Below are 19,510 nucleotides of genomic sequence, written 5' to 3' on the forward strand. Positions count from 1 at the left end.
ATTAGCTTTGCGCAGTGACAGTATCGTAGCCAATGAGGTTTATCCGAGGCGCGATTATTGCTAAAATTGAGAATATTTAATATTTTAATAATAAAAAATAAATAACACGTTATATTAAAAGGGGACATGTAAAAGAGTAAAGTCCATAATCCTGGCACACTTGCATATTTTTTAGCTTTTTAATATAGCTGTTCTTCCTTAATTCAAATTCCTCACAGTAGGAAGAAAATACATATTATGATAAATATATTGAAAGACCACAATGTAACTATTAAACTCTTTCTATATGCCTTCCCACAAAATAAAACAATATATTTAAATCAGATATTTGTTGGTAATAATGAGTAATACCTACTTCATTTCTGTTGATCTTTTCTTGCATTTTTTTCTTCTCAAAATTATGTTTATAATCTCATTTTTTAAAACACTCAAACTAAATATTAAATATTTTCCCAATTTTATGATCCATTTGCACATCCATGAATCCTTAGCAATACCGGAGATGTAATCTTTAACATCCACCATCAATGCCTCTTAGAAACAACCAAATTCTTTGTCCCTTTGCAAAATAAAATTCTAATATCTGGTTTTACTTTCCCTGAGCAATCTTCACTGTGTTAGCCTCCACTGATGCTGGCCTTGCTATTCCTGGGGCTGATGGCATTGGGTACAGCAGCTAAGCCCTATGGGGTTCTCTGCCCCTTCAGTTCTCTGCTTCCTTATTTTAGCCTTGTCTAATGCCATTGACTATTCTTGAGAAAATTCTTCATGTACCCCATCCTTTTTTTCCTCTCTCTCTTTATAAAGAGAAAGAGAGAGAGAGAGAAGGAGAGAGAACATACATGAGAAGCTAGGGGGAGGAACAGAGGGAGAGGGAGAGAGGGAGAGAGAAAATCCTAAGCAGGCTCCTTGCCCAGTGCTGAACCTGACTTAGGGCTCAGTCTCATGACTCTGAGATCATGACCAGAGCTGAAATCAAGAGTCATAGGCTTAAACAACTGAGTCACCTGAGTGCCCTTACTTACCCCATCCCTTAAAGACAGATATCTCTGCTGCAACATCTCAGGATCTCCCTCATCCTTCCTTGTAGACTCTTATTCTCTGGACTCTTAAAATTCTATACAGATTTCAGGTCCAGCCTGAAGTGAAGATCTTTCTAAATGTAGCCCCAGATTGGTCCATTGGCTCCATTTGTCCAGCACTAACCTTTTATTGCCTCTATTTAATTTTTTTAAAAATTCTTTTTAGGCCTCAAATTTTCACCTCTTGATGGATTTTTATGTGCATTTTATAGTGTAAACACTGAAAGTCCTCAGCCTGAACAATTTATAATTCCAAAGAAAACTTTGGCTTGGCATCTACAAGCTGGGGAACAAAAGGAAATACCAAGCCATCCTCTTCCTGCAGTAGGACAGACTTGCCATTTTCTCCTTTTTCTCCCAGATCCAGGCATCCCATATGTCTAGGAGGGAGACACCTCCCTGGTCCTCTTCTTAAGCCCCAAGTGGTCCAAACCAAGCTTTCACTGGGGCCCTTGTCTTAGAGAAAGCAGGCTGCATCTACCAGGTAGACTACCAGTTCCATGCATTTCTCTTTCTTTACCTCCAAGCAACATTTTTCTCTCTAGTCTACTGAAGTCCATAGCTGACTTTCTTTTTCCTCTTTTCACTCAGAAAACTTTTTTTAAAATTTCTGTTCTAAATCTCAGCTCATGAAAACACTCTAGGCATTAGCACTGAAGTGTATAGCACACATGGGCATGTGCACACACGCACACATCTACTCCCATACACACAAAAAGAGACTGTATGGTGGCCACAAAAGTAGTTTACTTTACTCTATGTCAGGAAATCATCCTATGTTTTCTCTTCACTTTATTTTTTTAATTCTTAGAGAAGTTGCAGAAAATAAAGTGGATCACTGGTATTTTCATATGCCTTTCTCTGTGATCTGAGCCCTCTAAACGCAGGCTGCAAGGTTTAGAAAACTTCAGTTGCAGGCCTGTGCATGTATTTAAAGCTGGAACAGATGGGAGTATCCCTATTTGTGCTCTTTCTCATCCTTCTCTCTCATTGAGCATGCCATGGCTTTCACTTTTTTTTTTCAGTCCCTATATGGTTGTCCTTTCTCTGTCATTTTCTTATGACTCTATTTCTGTTATTAACAATGATTCTTTGGGGTTCTTGACTTATTTGAACACAATTTAGTCACAGTAAATTGAAAAAGAAATAGTCATAAGAGGGGGAGACTGATATCAAGACATTTCAAGGGCAAAGCATGAAGACTTGCATTACACACTCACCTATTCCAAGTAATTAAGGGAGAGGCACTGAGGGTGAGAACCCAGCCTCTCTGGGGTCTTGCTTGGGGTCTTCAAAACTGTCTTCTCCTCACTGACCAGCCTATCTTAAAATCATTGAAAGAAGATATTATGATATGTCATACATTTCAAATTGTCTACCTCTAAAGAAAATGACACTCACTTTCCCCTCCTACATAAATTGTGCATTTTCCTGATGATATTACTCTCTTCAGCCTTTGTATGTTAACACACACTGTGCCAAAATCTACCTACTGTTTATTGGTAATTTAAAAATTACACTTACCTGAAATTTACACATAAGGTAATCACATCAATATAACGTCTAATCATGCAATCAGGAGCCAGTTTCCCAAAGGATCCAGTTTCATTGTGGTTTTTCTCTGCCTAGACTTTCCTCTGCTGGCGGTAAAAGAATATTCTCTTTCTGTTTCTATCTCTGGGGCTTTCTCTCTCTCTGCCATTTAATTTGCTTTCTAAGCATCTTTATCCTTTCTAATCTTCCCCCTGCTGCCAGTTTCTTCTATTTTGCTTCACCTAAATTTATGTTGTTTCACAAAAAAAGATGTAACTAGATCTTTTTCCAGTCCTTTTATTGCTTCTCATGTATCTGCTTTTAGTTCTGTCTTTGGTTTATCTCTCACCTAAGAAGAACTCCCTACTCTTTCTGAAGGTCACTCCTGTACTGATAACTAACAGATGCTACTGTTTTGATTCTCCATGAACCTCAGGTCCTGAAAAACTTTGATTCCATGAATAGTGAGGCTTGAATATTCTACCTCCCTATAAATACTCCTGGTTTCTCCTAGGATAGAAACTGGGAGTGATGTCAGAATCTGATGGGTCCCCAGAGATTAAATAAACAACCCTAATCACAGCTGTGCCAAGAACATATGATTATGATCCTGAAAATTGTATAAATGGATCCCTCCTTCTCTCTACCACTCCCAGTCCTCTCTTTCAAATGTTACAGTTTTCTCTTCTTGAATGAGCATACGCACAACTACTCCAACCCAGAAGGATACTGAAACTTCAGTTTCATTAGGGGCATCCACATAGAACTGTGGTAATTAAGTGCAGAGAGGCCCCTCTTTTATAAGGTATTTACAACTTCTCACCAAATAGGATGTTCATCGGTTGTGTACTTAATATTCTTTTATTAAACAACAATAGGATTCAAGTCCTCATACTAAATTCTGTAAAGGCAAAAACCATTCATCACTACTTCCACTGTGCTTAATATATAGCATGGCTTCCTATTACATTCTTTTTTTTTTAAGATTTTATTTATTTATTCATGAGAGAAACAGAGAGAGGCAGAGACATAGGCAGAGGGAGAAGCAGGCTCCCCAAGGGGACCCCGATGTGGGACTTGATCTCAGGACCCTAGGATCATGCCCTGCACCAAAGGCAGATGCTTGACCACTGAGCCAACCAGGCACCCCTTTTTTAGTTTATTACTTGGCTATCCACCTTTTTGCATTTACTTATAAATTTGTCTACAGCTTATCAATTTCCACTAAGCTATATATTGGGATTTTCATTGTGAATTTTGGGAGAATTAAAATTTTTAGGTTACCAATTCAAGAACACAGACTTCATTAAGGTAGTCATTTTTTCTCAATATTTTTTTATACTTTTAAAATATGATTTATATGATTCATATTATTTTCTTTTATTATCCTATTAAAGTGATTAATTATATTGATTGATTTTTAAATATCAACTTCACATTTCTAGAATAAACCCAAATTGGACATGTTACTTTACCTTCCCTAATTTATTGCCAGGTTTAATTTGTTAATGTTCTGTTTAGGATTTTTACATCTATGTTCATCAGTAAGCATGCCCTGAAATTTTTCTTACTTATAATGCTTTTGTCATATTTTGCAATAAGATTATGCAGAGCTTAGGAATAAGCTAGGAAAGTCATTTTTTTTTCCAATTGGGAGATTTTGCATATGATTTGCATGATGTCTTTATTAAATGGCTATCCAGGGGTAGATTTTACATATAGTTTTGATAGATAACAGTTAAAAGAAGGTTCAGATTTTCTTTGTCAGTTTTGGAGCTCCTTGTGAAGAAATATAATTTTAGGTTATATTTTTAAACATTTACATGGCTACCTAGATTTTCTATTTCTCCCTTTGCCTATTTTCATAAGCTATGATTAACTAAGAATGTATGTTTTAGGTGTATATTTTTATATCTATTAACTAAAAGTTATTCATTATGCATCTTTATGATATTTCAATGTCTTCAGGAGCATCCACATATTGTCTTTTCTCATTACTGATGTTGGTTTTATATGCATTCTCTCTTTTATACTTGCCAGTCCATATAGCAGATAAATAATTTCATTGATCTTTAAAAAAATTAATTGTCAGAGGTTAAGTTCTCCAAAAGTAATATTTTTTTAAAGATTTTTTTTGTTTTGTTTATGCATGAGAGACACAGAGGAAGAGGCAGAGACAATAGGCAGAGGGAGAAGCAGCCTCCTTGTGGGGAGCCTGATGCAGAACTTGATCCCAGGACCCCAGGATCACCACCTGAGCCAAAGGCAGATGCTCAACCACTGAGCCACTCAGGCATCCCTTCCAAAAGCATATATTAAGAGAATAGTGAAAGGGATTAAAAGGGAAAGGAGGGAAACTGAGCGGGGGAAAAATTAGAGGGGAAATAAACCATGAGAGACTCCTAACTCTGGGAAACAAAGAATTGCAGAAGGGGAAGAGGGTGGGGGGGATGGTGTGACTGGGTGAAGGACACTAAAGAAGACACTTGATGTATGAGCACTGGGTGTTATACTATATGTTGGCAAATTGAATTTAAATAAATTATTTTTTTACATATTAAGAAATTATATTTGGGATGTAAAATGTAAAGTGTAGGCATCAAGGCAAGGTCACCCCAAAATGTGCCACTTTGGCATATTGATTATTTTATTTTTTAAAGATTTTATTTATTTATTTATTTATTTATTTATTTATTTATTTATCTTTGAGAGAGAGCATGAATGGGGTAGGAGCAGAGAGAGAAGGACAAGCAGACTCTACACGGATCTCAAAACCCCACATGTGGCTCAGTCTTACAATCCTGAGATCATGACCTGAGCCAACACCAAGAGCTGGATGCTCAACCAACTGAGTCATTCAGGTGCCCCAGCATATGAATTATTTTAAATAAAAGTTACTTAAGGAACAACCAGTACAAAAAGAGCTCTCTGAATACCCTCTACCTGTGTCCCTAGAAAGCAGGAAGTATACCCTTATCCTTTGTGAAGGGTGCCTTTCCTATACCAAGTTAAGAGACATTTTATCACCAGAAACCGGGAATTTAGAGCTGAGAAAGATGTATAAACTATCCTTGTTACTTTTTACTAATGTACTGCCTCAGCTCAAATTCTGTTTAGAGTTCTTCACTAATTTGAAGCTCCCAAACATAAAAGTTTTCTTTGTTCTGTCAATTCCTGACAGATTTATATATATATATATATATATATATATATATATATATATATATATATATATATATTTTTTTTTTTGTATAGAAAGTGTAAAAGCTACCTGCTTGGGCATTTCTTTGGGTTTCAATTTTATCATTGTGCCTCCATGTACATGTATTTAATCTTTGTTTTCTGTCTCCTGTTAATCTGTTTCATGTCATTCTTAGACCAGATGGAAGAAATTTATTTTTTTTAAAGATTTTATATATTTATTCTTGAGAGACACACAGAGAGTGGCAGAGACATAGGCAGGGGAGAAGCTCTCCTGCAGGGAGCCTGATGGGGAATTTGGTCCCAGGACCCTGAGATCACAACTTGAGCCAAAGGCAGATACTCAACCACTGAAACACCCAGATGCCCCCAGATGGAAGAAGTTTAAATGGTTGAGAAAAATTGTCCTTCCTCAATAATACCTGAAAACTGTGCTGCCAAGCACTAAAATGGTTTACATTCATTACAGCACTTAGACTTATGACCATAGATAATTACAATGATTTAACAAATGCAAAACTGAGTTATAAGGAAGTTAAATAATTTGCTGAAAGTCTCAGAGCTAATAAGTGGATAGGTCACCATCCTAACACTTGGTTTCTATAGCTGCAAACTTCAATACAGCATAAATTGCATTCCTCAAACACTACCCTTGTAATAACATATAGAAGGTTTATTCCTAATCTTATTTTTTCTTATCTTTTCAGCTAATTTGAGAGTTCCATGCCAAAGTTCTCTGCTAAAGTTCTTCATTCTATTATACTCTTCTCTCTCATCTTGATCACAGTGAGTTAATATAGGAAATGCTGAGACATACTAAATTGTAAGAACAAATTTTTACCCCTAAAAACCATCTTTATTGGGACCCAGAATGTTCTGAACTTTGACTCAGCTGCCTTGATGAGGTTCCATTCTTTAGGGGTCTGTTCAAGCAGTCTCCAAGGATGTGTTAAGGCTTTGAGTTCTTTGTCTTCCCGTGAAGCCACTGAAACCCAGGTTGAATGATTCTTCTGTGCCAGCACTGGGGCATTTCAGATGAACATCTTTCTCCTTATGAGGACAGAAGAAAACAGTAAACTCCAAGTAGAATTTCCTGCCCAGATACCCTCCCTTCCAGCATGCACAGACCATAGAGTTGCTGGATTCTTTTGATATCATCACCATCAAGATGGAAGGTTCTAGGGTCCCGATTCACATATCTAGGGTACATTATGGAGTTCAGACTCTTGGAGTGCAGCAGGCCCAGAGAATGACCTAGCTCATGAATGGCAACCAGGAACAGATTAAACCCTGAAAAGGTACAGACAAAAGTATAAATATTAACTATAAATAAATAAGACAGAAAAAAGAGGGAAGAAAAAAAAGAGAGAACAGAAAAGGAGGAAATAACAAATGTTAGAGACAAGAAAAGGCAAGCAGACAGGGAAGGAATCTAGATGGGAAATAGAATGGCAAAATAGATGGCCAGATAAACTGGAAGTGAGCAAGAAGCATGCAGAAAATTGAGACACTGATGAATGGAAGCAAAGATATAAAGAGAGAAAAGCAAATGTGACAACGTATTTATGATATAGCATCTTTGTTCAGAAATGATCCCACTTTCTCCCACTCAAATAGGAGAACCAATTCCTCAGCCAAATCTTCCCACCTCCCCTGGCCATGCTGAGTTCTTCCCTTTATTCTCTGTACTACATTCTAAGCCTAAAGGAAAACCATCATTACCAAAACCTGTGCTCCCAGAGAGTTCTAGCATTCCTACCAGGTAAGGTCTTTCTTTACCTCTGTATGAAGTTGACCAATGTTCTCCTCTGTCAAAGTGGATAACTCCTGGAGCTCTAGAATTTGGTAAAAAGGCATGACCTAAGACACCACCTGGTCCATCAAAGGGCCAACAATCTCCATGGGCTGTGGATAATGACAGAAGCTATTGTCACAATGAGAGATCAGGGAAAGGGTGGGAGTGGTCTTGGTAAGCCTTAGTGCCTTAGAGTACTGTGCAACTGGATACCGCTAGAGGTATGAGAGGCCTAAGGCACCATCTGTGCAGGAGAATGGTGTGGCAGCAAAAATCTAGCCACTCTCTATCTTCTGTGGAAAAGAAGAGAAGAGGCAGAGATTGAGTGAAGGTTATATGTAACACAAAAACTTCTTCCCAAAATGGAAGGAAAAGGGAGAAGGAAACTTAGACTCTGCAGTTTAATCAACAGGCTGAACAGGATTTAAACAGATTTGAGGGCTACACAACCACCTTTGACAGACAAATGTATAGTTTTTTACTTTTTTACTCTGTTCACACCATGGTGCATCTCCTCTCCTACCTCCTGCTGCATTTTACTAAAAGATGTCTTCTCTGTATTATACACTTATTGATTTCCATTAGGTTTGCCTGATTTTTTTTTTCAAAAGCTAGACTAGATGGACTATATTTTTGTTTATGGATTGAAACCATTTTCCTTTTACATGGGACACCACACCATCCCTCTTATGTTGTTTCTTACCTAAGTCCCAAAAAGAAATCTTGATATCTGCATCTTGACTTTTCACTTGCTGGAAAATCAGAGGGGTCACATTACTCCAGATGGAAACTGCATTTTGCATGATATTTTTCACTGTGGATGGGTTTATATCTCTTGGGTAATTAATAATCCTGAAAGAAGAAATCTTTAAATGGAATAGCTCAGAGTTATGGGAATTATACTACATCTAAAAAAGAATAACTCTGCTTTAGAGCAAAACACTTAATATTTTGGGGTCTCATTTTGCTCATCTGTAAGATGGAGTAAATTCCCAAAGAGTTAAATCTGCACAATATAGGTTCCTAATAATTTAGATATTTATTAGATTTCTGAGAATTTTATCAAATTTCCCACATTCTTATGTAAATTGAAATGTGAGAACCACAGCCTTACAAAGTAATTATGAAAAAAGAATCAATGTGGATTCAATTGAAAAATACACAGCATTCTACATAGGTTAGTATTGCTTGGCTTTGGATGTCTCTAATACACTTCAGATCCCCCATAGAAGAAGTAACTGAGAGAAGGAGCAAAAAATATATGAAAATCCTGTGCTATAAACACCGTCCCCTCCACAAACACACATTTCCAAAAAAAGGATTTAACTAGGCAGAAGTCAGTAGAAGTGCCTCCAGGAAGCACTCATTGCTCCAGGCCCTAACAACAAACACCTGTAGGTCAGAGTGTGCTTATCCCACATAGAACTTCCTGGGAAAGTGGAGTCCTTAGCCCCATCATTTCCTCCACAGTGGGGCTGACGTGACACAACCAGCATCTGCTCATCCTGTAGGACTGTCTCGTTCAGATGGAACTGCTTCAGGCGCTGTATCTTGTCCTCTTGGGTGAAGAGTGGCAACTCCCTCTTGGTCAGGAAAAGCTGATGGAAATAGTTCTGGGTGAGAGACAGGGAAGTGATGTGTACTTAGGATAAGGACAGACTTGCACCTGGGGCAGAGCCTTATTTGAGGTTCTGGGAAGGATGGGGCTTTGTGTCTCTGGCCTTCCTCAACCTCTTGTTGTCAGTTGAATGATGGCAAGTATCCCTGATTCTCCTGTCATGGGGAGACAATAAAAGAAAACCTAGAGAGCCTGTTAAAAATTCTTCAGAAACAAAGCATCCAGTGTCAGGATAGAGAGGCCCAAGAACGGTCGTAAGATATTAGGTGAGACTTGCCTAGGGAAGATGGCATCTGGTCTTTTTTTTTTTTTTAAGATTTTATTTATTCATGAGAGAGAGACACACAGAGAGAGAGAGACAGAGACAGAGACAGAGACAGAGACAGAGACACACACAGCAGAGGGAGAAGCAGGCTCCATGCAGGGAGCCCTACGTGGGACTCGATCCCAGGTCTCCAGGATCACACCCTGGGCTTCAGGCGGCGCTAAATCCCTGCACCACCAGGACTGCCCACATCTGGTTTTTCTGACCCATTGAGGTGTCTTCAGTCAGGACAGAATGAATGATTCCCACGACATAACATCTGTTTCTACATACCCCATTTATTTGCATTTATGCATTCCATTCCATTAAACTATTCTTTTAAAGCTCATTCATTAGCCACTCCCTGTGGTTCATTGACTCATTCAAGTTCTATTGACTTTCTTACCATCTGGTACTGAATTTCAACTTCTGGTGAAAAAGGGACCTTATATTCTAGTCAGGCTATATGTGTATCTATGTTTGAACTCCAGTATTTTCAGAGCAGTATTTATGTCTATTTTTACCTGACCTACACCACAGTTCTTATGCTGGTGCTTGATATGAACTCATGATTAATTTCTGCATTTTTGTAAAAAATTGCATTTTTATGCCTTTATTTTATTGTGGAATTGGCTGGGCACTCAGAGGCACATGATGTAGCACATTTTTCTGGGCTAAGTATGAGCAGTAAATTTTACTCAGTTCCTGAGTAATTATGAAACACACAACTAATGGCAGTTTCAGTTATTTTGATGCTGAAAAGGTCTGAAACATATTCATGGTTTCTTGAGGAATTTGAAAGTGTGTAATAGACAATTTGGGAAGTTTCTCAGTCCATAGGAAGGACAAATTTATTAGTCCATTTAAATCACTTTTCCTGGTTGTTCACCACCTGCCAGACTCAGAGATAGAGACCCTGGGTGTTCATTCTATGCCATTCCAGAAGGCTAAGAGTCAGGGAGAAGAGCACTGCAGTTAAACTATCTACTAGGCACCATAAGCACAGTACTTTAGGGGCCTAAAAATGATTTCATTATTTCTAAAATCAGAAGAAAAAACACTTATAGTTTGAAGAAAATGAAAAATGGTTTAATATGTAATTTTAATGTATGAGTTTCTACCATGTGGTAACTGTTTAGATATAACACATAATGGAAGAAGAGTCCATAATAGTAATAATGTGATAAGATGGTCCAGTTAACACACCTACCTTAACAAAGTCCAGTCCTTTAAGGTCTGTAGCAGGGGGTACTGGAAAGGCCAGGCACCAAGGCAGGAAAACAGTAACCTTTAAGATGGCAGCCTGCATGGCGAATGCTCATTTCTCCCCTTGCCTGAATTCATGAACCTAACATTGATCATGGAGCCTTTATAGCCATGCCAGCCACATCCAGTGACTCATGATACTAGTCTGCCCTTTCTTTGCACTGGTTAGTGTTGTCATTGTCCTTTCTGAACTGAAGGCATAGTGGTCAGCATGACGACAGCAGCCATAGGATTTATTTTCCCATTCATTTCATGCTTGATGGCCCTCGGGATACCTGGTCACAGCCCTGGCAGAGGAAATACTGACATATATCAGGTTATAGGGGACATTGACATTTAAAAGGGAGGAAAAAAAACCTCCAAGAAACAGGAAACAAAAGAACAATTTATTACAGCTTTACACATAGAATAATTTCTTTACTAGTCACAGACAAATATTACCTTGCTCCAGAAGCTGAAGAGAGAGAAGATTGTGAAATTGTGGAAGATAGTAGTGTCCACTGTAGTGAAAATCTAGATCAGAATATGAAAAATCTCTGAGACCGATATAGAAGAGTTATAGGAACACACAGAATGATAAAGTTGCTAAAAATACGTTTAAGAAAATAATTCAATTAATAATAAATTGAGACCAACTCAGAGATTTACAAACACAGCAAAACATTTCTATTGATAGCCTTTGAAATCCACAAATATGAGTATGAATATTAACTCTTCTACCTATAAGCTGATCTGCTTTAACAAGTTATTTAATACTGTGAAGCTCCTGTCTTTTTATCTGTAAATTAAGAAACTAAAAATATTACAGAAACTTAGCACTGAGCTTGGTAACAGTAAACCACAATTGATAAAAGCTGTTTTACAATTACTATTACATTCACACACACACACACACAAAAAAAAAAAAAAAAAAAAAAAAAAAAAAAAAAAAATTGAAGCAGAAACAAAGGCCTGGAGACACGGAGAGAATGATTCAAACACCACGCTCCATGGAGTACCTTCTGAGTGCCCAGACCTGAAACTGCTTCCAATGAGGAAGACAAAGTGAATGGATGCGTTTCCATTTCTTGGCCTCAGGAGCTCATCCTTTGACAATCACAGGAATTCCTGCTATACTTGCTCCTCCAAGGATTGCACCTCTCTCCCTCCTATTCCTGACAGTTTCCCCAGATAAACCAAAGGGACAAAATGGTTCTGCAAATAGGATAGAGAATGGATTGGGCAAGTAGAGGTGTTCACCTCCAAAACTCTAGGTCCCTACCTCTATATCAATTCCTTCAGGCAGCTGATTTTAATCAAATTTCTTTCTTCTTATGGGGAGTGTCTACTCCCTAAACGTGATATTATCCAGTCATTGTCCCTGCAAACGCAGGCTCAATAAATCAAATTGGTTTGCCTTCTCCTGTGGCCTGAAAACATGCCCTTCTAGGGTAATGAAACTTCCATTGATGCTCCTTTGTAGGATTATAGCCTTCTGCTCCATATCCCCATCCCTATCTTCTTCATGGCTAGGAAAGATACCATATTTGATTGAGGTTTCTCTGCCTTGGAAATATTTGGCACTGAGGAGTGGTGAGAGAGAGGTGTGAGGACTGTGCCAACCATGATCTTGGCATAAGACCAGGTCCACAATTTCATTAAATGTTAACTTGATGGCAAAATGTGATAGAAGCCAGAGTTCTGGGCCTTGGGCCTACAGTTAAAACAAAAATCAAATAACGGGTTTTAAGGATGGAAGTTGAGGATCATATAAGAACTTATAAAACAATTATTGAGTATCTATTATAAAATAAGTCTATATTTTATGCTTTTGATGAGGATTACTACAATTTTATAGGTAAAAGATGGGACTTGAAAATAAGAGATAACATACTAATATCATGCAGTTAAGGAATAAAGTTAGTTTCAAATTCAACACTGAAATGTTCCATCAACAAGGGTGAACAAAATTATATATAGATGACAGATAATCAATTGATTGATTGATAATAGGTAGATAGAAGATAGGTACATAGATAATAGATGATAGATAGATAATAAATAAATAGATGATAGATAGATAGATAGATAGATAGATAGATAGATAGATAGATAATAGACAGTTGGATACATAGATAGCAGACCACTACCCAGGAACAACAGGAAACCAATTACTGACACATGTAACAAAACAGGCAACATCAAAAACATTACCTTGAGCTAAAGATGTGTGATTATAGCTACATTTATGTGAAGTTCAAGAAAAGGCAAAACTAATTTATGGAGGAAAAGCTGAGCAGAGATTTCTTTTGTGGAAGGGAGGGAGGATTGATGGTAAAACACACATACAAGGGAACTTTCTCAAGTGATGACACCTATTTCTTAACTAGAATCTGGGTAATACAGGTGGATTCACTTTTCAAACTTGCTAAAGTATATTTAGTTATCTGTGCACATGCTAATTATACCTTCCTAAAAATAAGTATTATTGAGGTGCCTGGGGTGCCTTAGCTCAGTTGGCTAAGTGTCTGCCTTTGGCTCAGGTCGATCTCAGGGTCCTGGGATAGAGTCCTGCCTGGGGCTCTCTGCTCAGCAGGGATTCTGCTTCTCCCTCTGTCCTTCCCCCTGCTTGTTCTCTCTCTTTCTCTCTCTTTCTCTCTCTCTCTCTCCCTCTTAAATAAATAAATAAATAAAATCTTAAAAAATAATTATTTTTTAAATAAATAAGAGAAATGAATGATACAGGACTATATTATAAATGGCAATATCTGTGGTTATATGAGGACATATATAATTATGTTGATTTTTTTAATGTGGAAATGTTAACACTAGTTTACATTCTAAAAAAAGGAAGCTATATTCTAAAGATATGAGTAAAAATAATGAATAATCCAATATAAGAATTAATAAGATTGAAGATATTTGTGGTAAATTTGGAAAAGAGAATACTCTAAATCTGGAAAGGCAAGGTGGAGTTAAGACTGTCTATGGACCAGAGGTGTTTATTGTTAGGTAGGTATAAAGTAAAGACAGATTATTTCTTATGGCCTCTTTCAAATTGTAAAATATGACTGTTCACTGAAAGCTCCCAGTGACATAAGTCTTAATCTTCATTTCCAAGATGAATAAACTATAGTTTAGGAAATAATACAAACCTCTCCATAGAAATAGTAAAATTCATAAGGTTTGCATCTCTATATGGTTAACTCTAAAGCAAATTCTATCGAATGGACATGCAGCTTTTCTTTACTGGCAGATATCCATCATTATACAATCAACACAGACTCGTTTCTTCAACCAGAATAAATTCACAACCTTGGGGCCAAAGCTCAGGGGAGTCACAATGATGGAAATAATGCCTAACTGTCAAAAATTACTAGTTTTCCAAAATACATTGCAACACTGAAAAAAGAAGCACAAAACTTTTTGAATCTCTTATGTCTCCTCAGTTCTCTGAAATACCTCTTTTTTAATCCCTCCCACTCATCAATTCCCAAAATGCTCCTCCATATATTCCTTATATGTTCTTCAGCCCTCGTTTTTCATTACTTTCCTGTCCCCCAGAGTTTGGCTTCTCCATCTCCAAGAAGTGAGAAGTCAAGTCCTCTCCAACCCTTGATAGGACATGATTAGAGTCCCCCATAAAAGGTAGTTCTTCAGTTACTCTGACTTGTTCTTAAAATTCTGGTGTAGAATTCTTAATAAATGGAATCCTCCTGTGTTTAGATCATTAAACTACACCATAGATTCATTAAGGATGGACTTTCCCAATTTGCATTGATGTATGTAGCACAATCTTTGGAACCTAGAAGGAACTTACTGTTTGTTAGATGAATAAATGTGTTCAGTGAAAGAAACTCATAGCTACTAATGAGATTAGAAGTAAGTTGTATCTGTTTTGCTAGCAGTAAATGGGAGCACATAACTCAAGTTTCTTGACCTAGGGCAGATAAAAATTACAATAATTTATTGAGCACATATGCTATGTCAAGCATGTACTATCTTGCTTCATTGATGCAACCACTTTTGAAGTAGGAGTTTTATTACTTTCTTCTTAGAGTTAAGGAAGTAAGGCCTTCTCATCATTTGACCATCATTTGAGCAGTCATAATTCTCAAAGTGATGTATGGAAGTTCTAAAAAGAGAGAGAGAGAGAGAACCTTACTCTGAAGGCAGAACAGTTAATCACTGAAGTGGAATGCCAATTTTGGAGAGATCATTCCCTCACTTGTGCTACATGTCATTGCAATGCTGTTTCTGGCATGCCCAGTGTGTAACATACAATCTGACAGGGCAGACTCAGATGAGTAGCCATCTGTAAGACTGACCCAGTACTCAAGTAAATGAGTGCTGGATGCTGAGGCCTCACTTACCTAAGAAAGCAAATGAGTGACTTATTAACAATTCAGCCAAAGACAAGGAAGTATAGCAGTGTTTCTCAAAATGTGACATAAATATGGACCATTTGAAAATGTTGTTAAAGATAAAGATTCTGATTAACTAGGTCTTAGATGGTCCTAATATGTTTGTAAGTTTTTATTTTAATTCCGATTAGTTTACAGTTTTATAATAGTTTCAAGGATATAATATAGTGAGTCAACAATTCCATACATCACCTGGTCTTCATCAAGACAAGTGCACTCCTTAATCCCCATCACCTATTTAATCCATCTTCCCCCTAACCTCCCTTCTGGTAACCAAAAGTTTGTTCTCTATAGTTAAGTGTCTGTTTCTTGGTTTGCCTCTCTCTCTTTCTCCCTTTGCTCATTTGTTGTGTTTCTTAAATTCCACATATGAATGAAATCATATGATATTTGTCTTTCTCTGACTGACTTATTTCACTTAGGATTATTCTCTCTAGCTCCATCCATGTTGTTGCAAATGGCAAGATTTTATTCTTTTTTTTTCATGGCTGAGTAATAGTCCAGTGTGTGTGTGCATGCGTGTGTGTGTGTGTATACACATAAACTCCACCTTCTTTATCCATTTATCAATCAATGAGGTCCTAATATTTTTAATTTTAACAAGCTCTTAGCTAATGCCAATGGTGCTTATCTAAGGATCATACTTTTTGACTAGTTAGAAGGTAAGAGATTTTGAAAATATAAGGAGTGTAGAACCTGTGAATTCAACCAGAAAGCTTTGAGAATGAATGGTAGATTTTACATTTTATTTTTAAAACTAGAAGCTATGAGAAACAGAAACCCATTTCTCCTCCCCTTCCTACCCATACTTTCATCCTATTATTCATCATTCCAATAGCATCTGATGCCTGGAGCTGAAAAATCTGGCTTATGCCCAAAACTTTTCTCAGAAAAGTACGGATTGTTTTCCAACTCCTTCTGGGTACACCATCTTAGTGTGAGGAGTAAAAGCATTTTGAAAGTATGGGAATGCATGACTTCCATTTCTGTGATTAAGGGAATGAGGTAGGGTAGGGGGATAGAGGGCGTTTTCCAGAGCTGGGAAATTGTTGCCTTTGTTATGACCTGGCAACTCTTTTGGGAAAGAGCAACTCATTATCTTATTCATCTTGATGTAGAAGAAATGTTTCCACAAGAGAACTAGACTTTGGACTTAGACTGAGAAAAGAATTACTAGTAGAGAACATAGGGGACAATCAGAGATGGGAACAAGGGGATTGTACAAGCTCTAAAGAGTTATCAGTATCCCTATGGCAAAATAGAGCAACAAAAATGTTTATCATCATGTTATTTAACTATTATCAATGTATGTTTTCTATCCCAAAACTATTTTGCATTCACATTTATCTTTTCTGTCTGTGAATACCATGTCATTTGTGATGGAAAGGTAAGATGGTCAGAAGGAATAGAGGAATAGCTTAGGTCTTGTATTTAAAAAGTATTGTAGGAAAAAAAAATAAATTAAATAATTAAATTAAAAATAAAAAGTATTATAGGAACTCAGGGTATTATGTCAAATCCTTTTGGTTGGAGTGTAGATTTATACTGATCAAACCTCTTTCATGGATATAAGAATATAGAGAGAAATAGGAAACATTATACAGGGCTTTAAAAGTCATGTAAAAGGGATCCCTGGGTGGCGCAGCGGTTTAGCGCCTGCCTTTGGCCCAGAGCGCGATCCTGGAGACCTGGGATCGAATCCCACATCGGGCTCCCGGTGCATGGAGCCTGCTTCTCTCTCTGCCTCCCTTTCTCTCTCTCTCTCTCTCTCTCTCTCTCTCTCTCTCTCTGTGACTATCATAAATAAATAAAAAAACTTAAAAAAAAAGTCATGTAAAATATTTATACTATTTACATTTTATAAATATACATTTAAATTATCAGTGTTTATTCAGATAAGTATAATAATAATTGTTAAAAAAATAATAATAAGAGCACCTAGCTTGTACTGATTGTTAAGTATCACAAGCTATTTATATGAATTATCTCATTTAATCCTATTTTATTGATTAGGGAATTCAAACTCAAGACAGTTAAGCAATTTATTCAGAGTTAGAGAGCTTTAATTGGCAAAACCTGCAATTTTTACCTATATCACACACTTATGTATGTGTTATAAAAATTGTACATGCTTCACCAAACCAACTGACCACTGATCCTGAGGCAGCTCCATGGCCTGGCTCCAACCTCGTTCAACCATAGTCTCAGGCAGCCCTGACTGGGTGGGGATCTAGGAGGAATTATGCCTGTCCACACAACTAGTAAAAGGCTCACCACCTTAAGCATGACTGGACTCAGAAGCAGCCTGTGATCTGGCTCCAGCCCCACTCAACCCAAATCCCAGAGGCAGTCCTATATGTCCAGGGACCTGGCAGGAGAAGGCCTTTACCTGCCCAAACTAGTCTGTAAGGACTGGAGGAGGTGACAGCCCCTTAAAATATACAGACACCAATGCAAGGCTATAAGGATCATGAAGAATCAAGAAAACGTCATCAACATCAGAAAATAATAAAACACCAGTAACCAACCATAAAGAAATGGAGACTCATGAATTGCTTGATAAGAAATTAAAAAATAATCATTTTAAAGAAACTCAATGAGCAATGATAGAACACAGACAACTAAACAAAACCAGGAAAACAATACCAGAACAAAAAGAAATTCACTAAAGAAATAGAAACCATAAGAAAAGAATCAAAAAGAAACCCTGTGGCTGAAGAATACAATTACTGAGCTGAAAATTCAATAAAGAATTTCAACAGCAAACTTGATAAACAAAAGAAAGTTGAGGATACTCAAAGAAAGATTATTTGAAATTATGCAATTAGACTAACGAAGAAAAGAAAGATGAAAATGGTGAAGAAGTTCTGAAAGAGTTATACAATACCATGAAGAGAACTAATATACATATTATGGAAGTCCTAGAAGGAAAGAAAGAGGCAGAAAACTTATTTAAAGGTATAATGGCTGAACTTCTCAAATCTAAAAAGGTTACTGACATTCATGAATCCCAAGGAAACATAAGTATGTTAAACCCAAAGAAGTTTATACTGAGATATATAATTAAATTATCAAAAGTCAAACACAAAGTAAATTTTAAAACAGCAGGAAAACAGTGAATTATTATACAAGAGAGCCCCTGTAAATCTATCAGTAGATTTCTCACCTTGCAGTCTAGGAGAGAATAGGAGGTTATATTCTAAGTACTGAGAGAGACAAAGCAAAGCTGCAAGCTAGAATGCTTTGTCCAGCAATCTGTCTTTTAAGAATGAGAGATAAAGACTTTCCCAACAAGAACTGAGGGTATTTGTCACCTAGACTTGCCTTATAAGAATCATTTCAAGTTGTTCAGGTTGAAGAACTTAAACTTGAAAAACAAGTTATTCAAGTTGAAGTTCAAGTAGAAGAACTTAAAAAAGTTCTGCAGTTTGAAAAAAAAGACATTAAACAAAGTAAAAAGTAAAAAATCTCACTAATCTTATATATGAAAATAAAAATCTCACTGCTTAAGATAAAGAGAAATAGAATATTGTAATGACAAGGTGCAAATCACTTTTCACACTAGTATATAAATTTAAAGACAAAAATAGTAGGAATAACTATAGCCACAGAAATTTGCTAATGGAGAGCTAATGTAGAAAGAATAAAAAATTGGCATCAATTACATAAAATACACAGGGAAAAGTAAATGTAGGTTATAGAAATATGATTAAACAGTTAATTAAACAGTTATCAGCTTAAAACAGACTGCTGTATCTATGCCTGCTAGGTGTAAGCCCCATGATAAATAGACACGCGCGCGCGTGTGCACACACACACACACCATACGGTAGATACACAAAAAATAAAGAGAAATTAAAAAATATTAAACTGACAGAAAACAATTAAAAATGGAAAGAGTAAATCCTTACCTTACTAAATGTAAGTGGACTAAATTCCTCAACCAAATGCTACAAAGTGGTTGAATCGATAAGCAATATCCAAATGTATGCTATCTATAAGAGACACACTTTAGATTTAAGGACACATATATGATGAATTGTTGTGCCCTAGATTGCGAATCCGAGAAACCACTAAGGAGCCAACAGCGATGCAAGCGCACGAGGGTTTATTAGCATGCTCGAGCTTGGGTCCAAGTGTGCCAGACACAGCAGAGCAGGGACTTGGACCCCGAAGTGGGTTACTGCTGGGTTTTTTATAGGCTGGTCTAGGGGATTTTCAGAAGGGATGGAGGGATTTCTCAAGTTCTGTTTACATTTTGATATGGGGCTTTCAAGGGCATTGAGCTCTGTAATCATTCTAATATGG

At 37.0% G+C, this 19,510-nt stretch overlaps 1 protein-coding gene and 1 pseudogene across 7 annotated transcripts; one reads left to right on the plus strand and one right to left on the minus strand.

Annotated features, from left to right (window-relative positions):
• Positions 1-3: 3 nt before the first annotated feature.
• LOC140615652 (U4 spliceosomal RNA) lies at positions 4-113 on the plus strand (annotated as a pseudogene).
• A 5,778-nt stretch (positions 114-5,891) lies between these two features.
• MMP26 (matrix metallopeptidase 26) lies at positions 5,892-18,505 on the minus strand. 7 transcript variants are annotated; one of them, XM_072794338.1, is made up of 8 exons: positions 18,369-18,505; positions 11,241-11,312; positions 10,744-11,086; positions 9,004-9,209; positions 8,315-8,463; positions 7,596-7,721; positions 6,945-7,106; positions 5,892-6,866 (listed from the first exon to the last, which is right to left on the minus strand). In XM_072794338.1, exons 3-8 carry the CDS (start codon positions 10,840-10,842, stop codon positions 6,766-6,768), a joined length of 843 nt encoding a protein of 280 aa, XP_072650439.1. In that variant the 5' UTR covers positions 10,843-11,086; positions 11,241-11,312; positions 18,369-18,505; the 3' UTR covers positions 5,892-6,765. The 7 variants fall into 7 exon arrangements, with proteins under 7 accessions (XP_072650439.1, XP_072650444.1, XP_072650440.1 ...); XM_072794336.1 differs by having other exon boundaries at positions 5,896-6,866; positions 9,004-9,224; XM_072794339.1 differs by lacking the exon at positions 7,596-7,721 and having other exon boundaries at positions 5,893-6,866; positions 9,004-9,224.
• Between the last annotated feature and the right edge of the window lie 1,005 nt (positions 18,506-19,510).

This window comes from Canis lupus, chromosome 23 (genome assembly GCF_048164855.1).
Source record: "Canis lupus baileyi chromosome 23, mCanLup2.hap1, whole genome shotgun sequence".
NCBI classification, from domain to species: Eukaryota; Metazoa; Chordata; class Mammalia; order Carnivora; family Canidae; genus Canis; species Canis lupus.

What these genes read in the sequence shown, in the direction of transcription:
- MMP26 (XM_072794336.1), bottom strand. Translation starts at nt 10,842, where the DNA reads ATGCAGGCTGCCATCTTAAAGGTTACTGTTTTCCTGCCTTGGTGCCTG. An exon ending in AAGGACTGGACTTTGTTAAG is followed by an intron (nt 9,225 to 10,743) that starts GTAGGTGTGTTA and finishes TCTCTCACCCAG; the next exon opens with AACTATTTCCATCAGCTTTT. An exon ending in AAGAATCCAGCAACTCTATG is followed by an intron (nt 6,867 to 6,944) that starts GTCTGTGCATGC and finishes TGTCCTCATAAG; the next exon opens with GAGAAAGATGTTCATCTGAA.